The sequence below is a fragment of the Manis pentadactyla genome, chromosome 1, assembly GCF_030020395.1.
Source record: "Manis pentadactyla isolate mManPen7 chromosome 1, mManPen7.hap1, whole genome shotgun sequence".
NCBI classification, from domain to species: domain Eukaryota; kingdom Metazoa; phylum Chordata; class Mammalia; order Pholidota; family Manidae; genus Manis; species Manis pentadactyla.
Genome location: NC_080019.1, coordinates 234,571,607 through 234,585,211, shown reverse-complemented (window position 1 = coordinate 234,585,211; position 13,605 = coordinate 234,571,607). Strand labels below are relative to the sequence as shown.

At 49.6% G+C, this 13,605-nt stretch overlaps 1 protein-coding gene across 7 annotated transcripts in view; it reads left to right on the top strand.

The window, feature by feature from the left end:
* Positions 1 to 13,605, top strand: part of DOCK3 (dedicator of cytokinesis 3) — a 347,773-nt gene that overhangs the window by 302,762 nt on the left and 31,406 nt on the right. For all 7 annotated transcript variants that reach the window (XM_057487070.1, XM_057487065.1, XM_057487062.1 and 4 more), the window contains exons 28-33: positions 1,021 to 1,115; positions 2,444 to 2,519; positions 3,056 to 3,156; positions 3,394 to 3,452; positions 5,904 to 6,052; positions 12,179 to 12,264. In XM_057487070.1, coding sequence (XP_057343053.1) covers positions 1,021 to 1,115; positions 2,444 to 2,519; positions 3,056 to 3,156; positions 3,394 to 3,452; positions 5,904 to 6,052; positions 12,179 to 12,264 — 566 coding nt within the window. The remainder of the gene's footprint in view (positions 1 to 1,020; positions 1,116 to 2,443; positions 2,520 to 3,055; positions 3,157 to 3,393; positions 3,453 to 5,903; positions 6,053 to 12,178; positions 12,265 to 13,605) is intronic.

Here is a 13,605-nt window from a genome sequence, read left to right as displayed (position 1 = left end):
GCTGGCATGGAGTCTCCAAGTCAGCCAAGGTGAAAGATGGGGCTTCTCAGAGCTTTCCCGGGAATGTGTGCAGCCTTCTAGATTCCCAGTAATATGTCAGAGTTTCTCAAAGATTCCCATGGATACCTCATTCCCCAGACTTTTCCTTCAAGTGTTTTGGCCATTGTCGTTCGCCCCGGCTGATATGGCTGCTTCACGCAGCTGTGATGCTGAATGATGATGGCTGATGTTTTTCAGCAGATGCCCTAGGAATAGGCTTATCTCATGGAGTGAGCTGTCGGGGCAAGCGAGCCCTCTGAATGGGGCTTCCCTGGGCTTCTGCCAGGTAGATCAAAAGTAACCATTCTCCAACAATGGAGCTTTTTCAAGAGCTCCAAAACCGCTTTGTCCCTCCCAGTGACTGCTGGGTCGCTGGTTCTCACCACCGCTGTGTTCTGCAGCTACTTGTTTTCAGGACTTCCTTGGGGGCAGTGGGGAGGGAACAAAGCAAGTCAAGGCACATCGAAGCCCGCCGGTCGCACTGAGGCCCAGCCGTTTGTCTTGAGTAGCACTGGATTGTCGCAAGCCTCCACCCAGCTTGTCTCTGCCACCGTCCTCACGGCTTTCACGGAGGTCCTCACTCTCTCCTTCCCAAGGCACTTCTCCTGTCAGTGTGTCCTCAGCATCCAAGAGAGCAGGTTCCCAGAGTCACATGCCCAGGGGCCGCGCCCCAGAGAGTGAGGCCCATGGGCCCAGCCGGATGCCGGTTCTGCTGGACTCTGGCTTCCCCGACACTGTGGGCTTCAGGCACTGGGCTGAACAGTACACAGCTGCCTCTGTGCTGCCCCGCTTGGGTCTGCCCCGTTTGCCCTATGCGGGCCTAGAACTCCCTGTCAGGCAGCCCTCTAAGAGAAGAGTAATTCACAAAGGGAATCAGAGTCTGTCCCACTGGTTGGTCTGGAGGTCAGGAGAGCCCAGGTGAGGAAACGCATGTCCCAGTGGTAGTGGTGTGTCTCACGTCAGATTTTCCCCTCGAATCAGGAATTCCTGCTGAAGATTTTCTGTGTGTTCCGGAACCTGATGAAGATGAGTGTCTTTCCTCGGGACTGGATGGTGATGAGACTTCTCACAAGCAAGTAAGTGTGGAAGCATCGTGGAACAGATCCACGCGTGCACAGAGCTGCTCTCAGACTAAGGAGAGTATGTGTGTGACACAGAAAAAGCAAGACAGGGGCCAGGGCCAAGGCCATGGGGACAGGCAGGAGAGAGTAAATGTGAAAAGTGTTCGGAGGCACAGTCAATAGGGCTGACCATCTACCATAAGTTCAAGGAGAAGAAAGAGTCAAAAGATAGTTCAGACATGGAGTCCGAGTGCCAGCAGCTGATGCCAGGGTAAGGGCAGAACGGGACCCCAGGGGCGTGTGTATGGTGCCCAGGGAAGGCTTCTCCTCAAGGAAGGTCTGTTCAGGGGCCCACTGGCCTCTGTTGCTCTCTAGTTTCAGGCTGTATGCCATGCCCGCCTCTTGATTTGATTTGTGTTGTCAGCCAGACCCTGCCCACCTCCCACGGCTGGTGCTCATTACCCACCTGAAACCTGGCTGTGCAGCTCTGACCACTTCTGACTCCGGCCACAGCATTCTCTCTAAGGCTGACCCCAAGTTGCCTGCTCCATTCCTATTTCTAGCTTGTGTTTCTCATTGGCAAACCAGACACACGGTGCGGATGGTAAGGTGCTAGCTCATCTAGCCTCACTCCACTCAGGAGAAGCCACCTGTCCTCTGCCCAGTGGCTGCTGTCTCCTCCGTGATGTGCCTCTTGTGTTGGCATTAGCAGAATGTAGTGGAATTACTCATGTTAGATCTGTTGGCAAGGTATCATGGTCTTTTTACTTTGTACTTTATAGAGGGCCCTTTGTCTTTTTGCAAACAATTTATACAGAATGGAAGGATGGTTATAAACAAAGCTGCATCTCTTTCCTCCATTTGTGGGTTCGCCACCCATGTTTCTGTCCCTTGGCTCTGCTCAGAGCGCTTTGGTTCCTCGGCCCCCGCTGCGGGAGCGGGCTTTTCTTTCACGGTGTTTGCCTGTCAGCGGTCAGCCCCTCTGCTGCCGCCCTCACCTCCCTAAGGCAGTTTCCCCTGCCCATCTTGGGCACCAAAGCCCAGGTGGTGACTGTTAGACCAAAGTGCCTTTGCTGGGCACTTCAGACCCTCTGAAACCAACCCCTCCTTGCCTGTCCCTCTTTAGTTCTGGAGCTCACCAGCGCTGTGTGTCGCCAACTGTGGGGCATTTCTCTGAGACTGGTTTTTTGGGGGGTTGTGCCATCTCTCCTGTATGTCACATCTTACATGACAGCAAATGGTACTAGGGAGGTTTGCCCACAGGCCAGAGACAAGTGGTACTAAGCTATCAGATGCCATTGTTAGTCTTTGAACTCTGCCAACACCTTGTCCCCTTTCTGCAGTATTATAGTCACCACTGTCCAGTACCTGTCCTCAGCACTGCACAAGAATTTCATAGAGACAGACTTTGACTTCAAGGTAGGCGCTCCGGAAATCCTTCCCTGTCCCTGTAAGAGCCCTGGAGCCAGAGGCCAAGCTTACCGTTCCTGTTTCTGTTTCTGTTTTTCACTTAAAACAACCATTTTATTTTGCTCACGATTTTGCATGTCAGGAATCTGAAAAGGAATCAGCTAAGTGTCAGCTGGGTGGCTGGGGACTGGGGCAAGCTCACTGGTGTTTTGCTTTATTAACATGTTCTTAGTATCAAATACATTCCAAGCTTGATGATGACTAGAGTAGGACCCAGGAGCTGCCCCGCTGGGGGTGTTAAAGAACCAGACATCCCGAGTATGCTTTCTAGTCCAGAATCAGCACTGTTGGCCTCAGAGGAGTCAAGAAAGGGGGGAGGGGGGAAAAGGGGGGAAATGCAAAGGTATTTAAAAGGGGCGGGGGTGGGGGGGTCAAGCTCTTAAAATTGTAAAGTGAATTCTATGCTACAAGCACATGTTTAGAATCTCTCCTTGCACGAGTAAGAATCGGGCAGTCACATGTTTCCTCTTTCTCTGTCTCTCTAGGTGTGGAATTCTTATTTTAGCTTGGCAGTTCTGTTCATAAATCAGCCAAGCCTCCAGCTAGAAATCATCACTTCAGCCAAGAGGAAGAAGATTCTAGATAAGTAAGACATGTGCCTCTTCCTCAGCCCCTGCCTCAAGCCTGTGTGGAGGGGTGTCTCCACGAGAGGCTCCTCCCGAAGTGCTCGCGGTTCTCCTGGACATAGACTCCAAGGGGGCGGGTGGGGCACTCAGTCACGAGCCTCTCAGGGCATCTGGGAGTACTGAAGAACTGCCCCTCTGGGGCTGCAGCTGTCTTCCTGAACCTGCCCCCACTAATAGCTCCGTGTTCCTATTTCCAGGTATGGGGACATGCGTGTGATGATGGCCTACGAACTGTTCAGCATGTGGCAGAATCTGGGTAGGTCTTTTCTCCCTATTTCCCTCCCACATATGGCTGAGTTTGTTCTCCCAGGTCCTTGTCCCGCCGCAACAAGGAATCGAAAGGCAGAGACACAACAGCGAGGCAGAGTGAAAGGTTTGACTGGACACAATCCATGGGAGGAGGAGGCCGGGGTCATGCCAGGCAGAGGCCCCCATCCGTTAGGCAGGAGGCCTTGGTAGTATGTTCTGGCCAGGAGGCGCCTCTGTGACTGACAAGGGGGGCCATTTGACTGACACGTCCATCTGTACCGCAGCCCCTCTCAGTGCGCATGGTGTTTCCCGTGATGAGGGTTGGGTCGGGCCGTTAGTTCTGTTCAATTGTGCCCGCGTTGGGATCTGGTTGGCAAGGGTTTGGCCTAGTCCCAACAGACAGGGAAGTCATCTCTGGGCAAAGCCTGTGCCTTCACCTGGAACCCCGTACCTGGCAGAGTTGGGGCTGTTTCTCCTTGAGCCTTACCTCCCCCTCCCCTGGCTGCTCATGTCTATCTTTCTACCTAACACTCCTAACATCGCCAAATAAGAAGTGACAAGACTAGTAACTTCTGCCAGGTTTACAAATGTGAATTCAGACCCAAGAGAGCTTCCTTATCTTTAACATAACACTCAGGTGGGCGGCCTGTCAGTGTGCACAGAGCCCTGGCAGGGAGAGTTAGGCTGACAGAGGGGACCTCACTAATACATGCACACAGTCCCTTTTTTAAGAACTAAAGTGAAAAGGAGAGAAAGAAGCTGAGGGCCCCAGGAGTCTCAGGCCTACAAGATCCTCTGCTCTTTGTGTCCCAGTCTGGACAGTGCAGGCTCAGAAAAAATAGACCTTGGAGATTCTCAGCACATGAGCAAGGGCAGGTACTTGTTCTAGTGATGTGTACTCAGGCCCATGCAGCCCAGGTTCCTGACCCCAGGTGCATGGAGATTGCATGGGAGGGGGCAGTTGCGGGCCCTGGGTGAGACTGGTTTTAGCTTCTTTTCTTTGGACAGCTTCTCTAATATCACTGTTTTGGTAGAATGCTTGGATTGCCCTGGTGATTGGGTGGGCTGTCCTCTGGCACCTGGCCTGCCAGGATGCCGGAGAAGCTGCAGTTCCTCTTCCTAGTGAAGCGTGCTCTCATCCGAGCTAGTGGCTCTGAAGCCTTAGGAAAGATGGTCATAAAATGGCCAGTGGTTATTAACCAGCCCAATCCCCACCCCTCGGGCAGCAGCTTTCCTGCCAGCAGGCGCAGGGCCTTCCGTCCATGAGGGGGTGCTTTCCTCAGCAGGCTCCCCAGCTTCAGTGCTCCTTCTCCCACAGCCAGCACAGTTGGATAGATTTTTATCCTAAAGTTGACTCTGAAATTCCCAGGAACACAAGGGACTAGTAACTGTACCGAATACCAAAATTGGAATATGCGGAATCAGCCTCAGGGCTAACATTTGCTCCTTAGGTAGGCTTTCAAATGGAAGAACTCAAAAGAGGTGCTAAATTTGTCTGATAAAGCCATTCCTTCCCCATTGTTCTTGGTGGAAATGGCATTCTCCAGCCCTGGAGAGCTGACTTTACCCGGCAGTAACAGCCACCCCTCAGGCCCACGGTTTTTCTCTCCTCGGTTCCTGAAGGACTGAAAGCAGGGCTCTGGGGAGTGGCTCACTCTGTTCCACCATCGCAAGGAGGAGAGCCCTGTCTCACGGTCCTCAAGACTGGCCGTGGCCTCTGGAACACGCCCCAGTGGCAGGCCAACCACAGGGACACCCACCTCCCCACTTCTATGGAAAGGCTGCCCTGAGACCTGGAGGCATGAACCGGGGCAGGCACACTGGACACGTGGCAGGAAGACACGGGGTGGGCATGGGGCGGTATGGGCAGTGGCCACAGAGAGGCTCTCTGAGCCAGTCCGCCGGGGTCAGGCTGTCAGGAGGCTCCTGCTAACTCGGGAGGGGGCCTCTCGGGACACAGGAGCACCAGCAATGAGGAGCGTGTGGCTTCGGACCCTAATGGCCGCACCGGGGACTGAGTGTCCTCGTCACTTGAATGCCTCTGGGCTGTGGATGGAGACCCCAGGGTATTGCACGGTGTGTAAGCAGGAATAGAGGGACTCTCCTCACTGAATAAGCACTGCGAGCAGAGGGTCTGAAGTTATCACAGGGTGCTCAGAAATCCTCCTGTCACGCCCGCTCTGCTCCTTCACCTCAGAATGATTTTCAGATAGTTTGTCCAACCCCCCAATGAGTTCTTCAGAAAAGCAGTTTGTGCCTGTTGAATGTTTGTTCTGACTGGGCTGGGCCAGTTATAGCTGTGAAGTCTAAAAAGCCAAGAGCGGAGCCTTGGGGGAGTTTGCTTCCCTCTCATATGGGTCTGGTGCAGATCAAAGCATGTTCTGTGGCCCCACCTGGGAAGCTGCCGTGGAAGATCAAAGCAAGCGTGAACTAATATCTGTTGGGTTTCATTGTTCAGGTGAACATAAGATCCATTTTATTCCGGGAATGATTGGCCCTTTTCTGGGCGTGACACTGGTCCCACAGCCAGAGGTGCGGAATATCATGATCCCCATCTTTCATGACATGATGGACTGGGAACAGAGGAAAAACGGCAACTTCAAGCAGGTAGGACAGCACCTGGCATGTCCGGGGCGCGCTCCTCTGTGATTGACCCCTCTGCCCAGGCAGGTGACCCAGACGGCCAGGCGGTGGTTCCAGTGGGAATAGGTTATAGGCTGGCCACTGGGCAACCTGTTCAGGGATTTTCCTGCTTGGCTTGTGGATCTTGTGGGCTTTCCTCATGAAATTAGAGGCCAGAAAACAATCGGGAAAGGAATGAACATTCTATGACAGGAACTTTCTGATCAAGGAGAGAATGACCAAGACCACATGATCCCAGCTTCACTCCGGAAAGGGCCCTGGGAGCGTGCTGTCCTGGCTCTCTGAGGGGTCCCTAAGTGTACGGTCCTGGCATTTCTAGGGCTAGAGTCCAGGCCAGAGGATTTCTCAGGGCTCAGCATGGCTCAGAACCTCACAGACTCCCGCACGGAGGGCTGTGTCCAGGAGGCCTAAGTCCCTGGCTTCTTACTGAGCGGCTTCGTCCCTCTGTACAGCTCTTCTGCCAGGCCTAAGGCAGGGGAGATGGGCGTGCCTCTGTGTCTGTCACTCTAGGGAACAGGCCTGGGGCCAACAGGGGTCAGTGGTAGAGATTTTAACTAGTAGAGAAATAACTTCCTAGCTGTAAGAACTGTCCCCTGTAAGCCAGCCAGCTTTGGGAGATGGGAAATTCCTTTTTGCTGGCGGTTGTCAAACAGAAGCTGCAACAAGGCCTCTAGGGGAAATTTCTGAATTGGCTTGTGCACTGTGCCAGTTCCCACTACACTCCCTTCCAGCCCTGTGATGCTGGGATGAACCCGTGGTCTCAGAGTGACTGTACCAGTGAGGAGCAGACCAGGCAAACAAGACTTCTTGGATTTTTTATTAATTTATTTTAAAATTGACAAGGAGTTAAAGTCATTCTTTATGATTTACAGTTCTGTGAATTTTGGCAAACACCGTCACGTAACCACCACCACAAGCAAGACTTTAAATGCCTAGAACTTCCAGCTCGCTGCCCCTTGGTGGTCCCCCTCCCCCTGCCCCTGACCTGTGGCAGCCGCTGATCCGTCCGCCATCGCTCTAGGTGCGCCTACGGTGGATTGTTGTGGCAGTGGCATCATGTGGAGGGTGGCCTTCTGAGACTTTCACTTAACATCCTGCCAGGAGAGGCTCAGCAGGTGCTGTGGGTGTCGGTTTTCAATGCTGGCAACCCCGCGGCAGTTCACCATCCACCACTGAAGCACACTGGGTTCTTTCCTCTTCTTGGTGTTTATGATAAAAGCTCCTGAGAAACATTACTTTACAGGTATTTGTGTGAGTATAAACCTTCATCTTTCTTGGGTAATGCCTAGGAACAGGACGCTGGGTGTGTTTAACATGGTAAGAAGCTATCAGGTTGTTTTCCAAAGCGGCTGCACCCTGCTGAAGCCCCAGCAGTGTGGCCTGAGGCTCCCAGGTGCTGCCTGCGCCCACCCGTGTTTGATAGCATCTCCGTTTGTTTTACCATTCTAGTAGATGTACAGTTGTGTATCACTGCAATTTTAATTTCCATTTCCCTAGTAATTATTGATGGTGAGCATCTTACAATGTTTTATTTACCATCTTTATATCTTCTTTTAGTGAAGTGATTATTCAAAACTTATGTTATTTTTAATTCAGTTGTTTTCTTATGGTTGAGTTTTAAAGGGATTTTTTTGTGTGTGTTCTGATTGTAAGTCCTTTGTTGAATATGTGATTTATAAGAATTTTCTCCCAGGCTTCAGCTTATCTTTTCATTTAGCAAGCAGTGTCTTTCAGAGAACAAAAGTTTAAAATTTTTATAAATTTCAGTATATCAGTGTTTTTCTTATATGGATTGTGCTTTTAGGATCGTATCTCAGAACTCTTTGCCTAACCCAGGACCACAAACTTTTTCCTCCCATGTGTCTCATAGAAGTTTTATGATTTTGCATTTAGATCTATGGTTTATTTTGAGAAATGTTTATGTAAGGTCAAGGCTCTCTTCTTTTTTGTTTTTGTGTATGGGTGTCCAGCACCTTTTGTTGAAAAGACTATTCTGTGTCAAAAATCAGTTGACCGTATGTGTGTGGTGCGCTTTCTGGACTCACCAGTCTTTCCATTGATCCATAGGTCTGATCTTTCACATCACCACTCTGTCTTATGATTACTTTATAGTTAGCCTTAAAATTAAGTGGTGTGACTTCTCCAGCTTTGTTCCTTTCTTTCCAGTATTGTCCTAGCAGTTCCAGTTCCTTTTCCTCTAAATCTCAGAATCAGTATGCCAGTATCTACAAAAAATTTGCTTGGATTTTGATTGGGATTTCATTGTAATCTATAAGTCAAATTGGGGAGAATCGATATGTTAATAATACCTAATAATATTTCAAGTCCATGAAGACAGTAATACCTCTCCATTTATTTAGGTGTTTTTGATGTCTTCCATTGTAGTTTGAGAAAACATCTCACACATGTTATTAGATTTATATATAAATATTTCCTGGGGTTTGGTGCTATTATAAATTACTCTGATTTTTAAATTTTGCTTTCTAGTTGTTTGTTGCTGACATATAGAAATAGAATTTTTTTTGTAAATTAACGTTAGAGTGACAGATACAAAAAGTTCTAGAAGCTTTTTTGTAGATTCTTTGGGGTTTTCTTTTTAGATAATCCTGTCACCTGTGAATAGAGACAGTTTTATTTCTGCCTTTGTAATCCATATGCCTCATTTCTTTTTCTTGCTTTGTTGCACTGGCTGGGACCTCCAGTCCAATATTCAGTAAGAGTGACGAGAGTAGACATCCTTGCCTTGTTGTTAATCTCAGGGGAAAGCATCAGTGTTTCACAATTAAGTATGATTCTGGCTCCAGGTTTCTTAATAGATGGATGCTCTTCATCATGGGTAAATAGTATTTAAAATAAGATTTCATTTTTTGGAGTGTGCAGATCTAATGCCTTCAGAAGTTTGGGAAATAATAACTTTGAACCAAAGAGAGCCATTGCTTTTCTATGATATCACAACCTGTGCCTTGTAATGGTGCAGAATGCACAACTTCCTGATGAGAGAACCCCAGTTCCAGGAAGCAGATGACACTGAGAACAGCACATGGGTCATCTGAGTGTACTCAGAGGGGCTGGCTGCACCCCACCATCACTGCTCTGGAAGAAGAGGCTAGCTTTGGGCTGGTCTGACTTGGTGCTCATCTGTCTCACACCTCAAGACTCCACTGTGTTCTTTCCCCAGTAAGACCGTCCTGAATAACTGATACGCACAAGCATGTAAACCTCATTGTCCCTGGTTACAAAAGTCTCGTGGCCACTTCCCTTGCCACCGCATATTTTAAGAACAGTCTGCTCTTCTCATCCGACATTTCCGCTTCCCACCGCCCTGCCAGTTCAGTCTAGTGTATGTTGCACACCCACTTTGTTGAAACTGCTCCCTTGAAGGCCACGCATAACTTTCACCAAAGTCGCCGAAATCCTGCAGCGTTTTGGTTTTGATTCCAGTTGTACTTCCCACAGCTTTGGCCCTGTTAACTGTTCCCCTACTTCTTAGCACCTACTAAAAACACTTCTTGTAATTATAAAGCAGTACTTATTTAATTTAGAAAAATTAAAAATGCAAATAAGCTACAATGGAAAAATATAACCCATAATCTTACTTGCAGGGGAGTGGGACAGGGCGTGTCTTTTTTAGATTTTTTCCCAAATACATAGAGTTTTTATGTTAAAAAATGGAAGCATCGTGTATAGTGGTTGTGAACCTTCCTTTTTAGTAGTGCCTTGTCACCCCTGCCTCTCGTGGCGGTTCCCCCGCTGCCCTGCCTTGTCGGGGGAACTGCCATGCGCTGTCCCGTTGCAGGGCTCGGACCACAGTGTACTTAGTCAGGCTCCTAGTTTTAGAAATGTAGGTTCATTCCAGGTTTTCGTTGTTAATACTACAAAAAAAACATATCCATTCCTACTTAGTTTCTTAGGTAAATTTCTCACCTGTAATTGCTGGGTCAAAGAGTAGAAACATCTCTTAGATTTTTACAACACTGTTTTTGGAAACTCTGTTGCCTGTTGATTTCATGGTGCCCAGGCTGCCCTCTGTGTGCCCCATCCAGTCACTGGCCAGGCTGAACTGCATCAGCTGCGGCCCCTGGCTCCACTGCCAGGCGATGAGCTGCTGGGGACCAGGACTGTTTCCCGTGCCTTCATTTCTTAGAACGCAGCACAGTGCCTGAGCCGTGGTGGGTTCGTGGGGATGAAAATCAAAACTAGCATTCATTGAGCACTTCCTAAGTTGAGGGTACAGAGACTCTGAAGAGGATTTTCAACCAACATTACCACCTCCTAAGTGAGGAGACAGGCTCACAGAGGTAAAGGTTTTGTCAGAAGTAGGCCCCGGTTATGTCACAGAACAGGTGTTTGTTGAATGAATGACTAACAGGGTTGTTAAGACAGGCAGGTGTCACTTCAAGAATATTGATTCTGTAGAATAGAAAGAACTCCACAGACCTGAAACTGTCCATATTGTCAATTATGACACAATATATTTGAAGAACTTAGTATTTCGTTTGGCTTAGAGCATTGATTTTGCAGACATTGATCTTCAGTGTGCCCTGTTTTAGATTTCTCCGTTTCTCCTAGTAACTTCTTCCTTTATCAGCACACAGAGGGCGATGAAGTAGTGTCCCCACACCCTTCTACCACCAGCTCCTTTGCCTAATAAAGAAGTCCTAACACTTGAACAGGCACCAGAACCACTGTTGAAACTGCTGCCCCCGCCCAAGTTTCTGATCCAGTGGGAGCTTGAGAATTTACGTTTAACAAAGGTTGTCCTCTCTGCTGCCCCAGGTCCTCCTCACCTTTGTCCTGATCTGGAAAGCACAGGCTACCTGTACCTGCATGTGGCGAGAGACCCCATGTTCTAAACAGACCCCTCTTCCCTTGGCAGGCTGTAACCAGCTGATTGACTCTGTGAGACAAGACAAGCCTTGAACTATGGATGAGACACCTTGGCTCTTAGGCCCAGCTCTGCCCGACTTTGCACGGCCCCAGGCCATCCCTGCCCATGCCCCCTTTGCACACAGAGAAGCCAGATGGATCTGGCATCTGTCCCTAAGGACCCCTGGTCTCAGACCCTCTATTTCCTCTGAAATGTCTGTTCAAGCAGCTGAGTCATCAGGGCAGCCGAGGTCCCCATCCTGGCCATGCAGCAGATCTCTATAAAGGGCCGTGCTTATTCATCCATTCTAATTTCTGCTGGTAGGATTTCAGTAACCATAATTGCCTTCGATGAATTTCCTACTTCAATTATTGTTTTATTTCTTCACTGCCTTAGGACTCTTTGGCCCTGTTTGGAGTTAGAAAATGCTTCTGTTACAGGTTATTAAATGCACCCACGCCATTTGTTGTTTGTATGAAATATCTATATAAATACTACCACAATACAGTGGCTAGCAGGGGTTTAAGATTTTTTCTCAGTCGCTAACAACTCATCTCTCCCCTCAGCTTAGACCCAGAGGCCTGTTGGGGAGGTGGCTGCACACTGCCGAGGGCCTGGCAGGTTGGCGGGGCGGGAGCAGAGGCCATGCTTTCCTCTTGGCTAAAGAGCCCAGGGACGAGATGGGGCCACAGCCCCACAGGCCTTAGGTCCTGTGGGGACAGATGGCAGAGCCTTTCACCCTGAAGGAGGGTATGTGAAGGAAACAGTCACGTCTCCCTGACCCGGATAAGTGCCAGCTGTTGGAGAGGCCACTGCAGCAGGCTCCTCTATGACTGGTGGCCAGAGGACAACGTTGTGACTGATGGGTTTCATACATACGAATTGTTTCGAATGAGCATCTTTAAGACAGAAAAACACTTGACAAAAGCCTGTTTGGGGTCCATGATACTTTTCTCTCCTGGGAATCCTTGCCTTTTGTCCCAGGCTGGGAAAGGAGTATCTGAGATGAGTTAGTCCCAGTTCATTTACATGCATGGAGGCCTTCCTGACTGGGGGAGGTAGGTGGCCTCTTGCTGTGGATGGGATCCTGCCTTCCCTGGTGCTGACTGGGTGCCAGAGCAGAACCAGGAAGCAGGCCCCAGCTCCCTCACCTACTCCGCGGCTGGACTTCCAGCCTTCCTCTGAGGTCGGCTCGGGTTTACGACGTCTCTGCTTCCCTCTAGGTGGAGGCCGAGCTGATTGACAAGCTGGACAGCATGGTGTCTGAAGGGAGAGGCGATGAGAGCTACAGGGAGCTCTTCGGGCTGCTGTAAGCTGCTTCAGCCCCAGGCACCCCAGCTGGGGGGGGGTGAGGTGGCTAACGGGAGGGGTGCCCACCCGGGGCAGCATTAGGATGGACCCTAGTGGCTCCTGATGGCAGTGGTGCCCACTGCCATCAACAGGAAAGCAGCATGATGCCAACAAGCTGTCTCAGGGGCTTGTCATAGTTGACTAAAGAGGTGGGACAGGTGAAGACTCGGTGCTCCGAGGTTTGCCGTCAGGAATAGGACTGCTGTAAGTCCTCATAGCACACGCTGCGTCCAGGTGGGGACTCAGTGAGGGCTCGCTGCTGGCATTTCTGTGGGGGGAGTTAAATCCCTGCTTGGTGAGACTGTGCAAGAAGCTTGCAAAACACCGCCCTGGACCTTATGCCTTGAACAAGTCACACACCTGACCAGGCCGGGCCCCCTGTTTGGAAACTCGGTGGTTGTCCTGAATGACATCAAGGGTTCTCCCAGGTCCACCATTCGTGGCTTCTGTGTAGAGCTGACGGAGACCAAAGACCTTGCAGGAGTTGCCAGAGGGCTGAGTCCACAGAGGGTCCTCCCAGGTGGATGCTGATGCCGGGCATTTTATCTTCCTACAAAACGAAATCTTAAAAGACACCTACAGTTCTAGTGGCCTCTCCCCTCTTGCTCGTTACTTCCAGCTTTGAGGTTTTCTTTGTTTTGGTGCCATTTTGAAGACAAGTCTGTAACATATTTTTCCAGTAATAATACCATATGTTTGCTTAGAACTTTACAGTATACAAAATGTGTTGACTTTAGTTGTTTAATCGTCACAACACGCCTGTGAGGGGGCTGGGCACCTGGCAAACAGGGCAATGAGACGGGGCTCCGGGAAGTGTCGGCATGCGCCTGCTGCTCGACCCGTCAGAGGCAGCCCTGGGGGAGGGCCGGGTCCTCCAGTTCCAAGAGGGGGTCTTCCTGCTGTACTTGCCCACTCTGTTCCTTGATGGACATGCAATAAAATGTCGATTCACTTGAAACTGAAATAATTACAATTTGTGAAAATGAATTCATCCTTTAGTGTTTCTCTTTTAGCTAAAGATGCTTCTAATTGTAGGAATAAAGCAGGGAAATCTTCTAAGCCACTGACAAATGATTTTAGTACAAAAGAAAAAGCACAGAAAGAGCTTGGAATCACTCATTACCTGACCAAATAGCGCTCCCATCAACTCTTCTGAATCATGTCTGAGAACTAAAAGCCACTGATGACCTGGAGCAGTGTTTCCCAGCTTATACTTTGGGAGGATGTTTGTAGGTGTGCTGGGAAAATGAAACTAAGCATATCATGGGCTGATTCATTTAGAAAAGATTCAATTAAAACT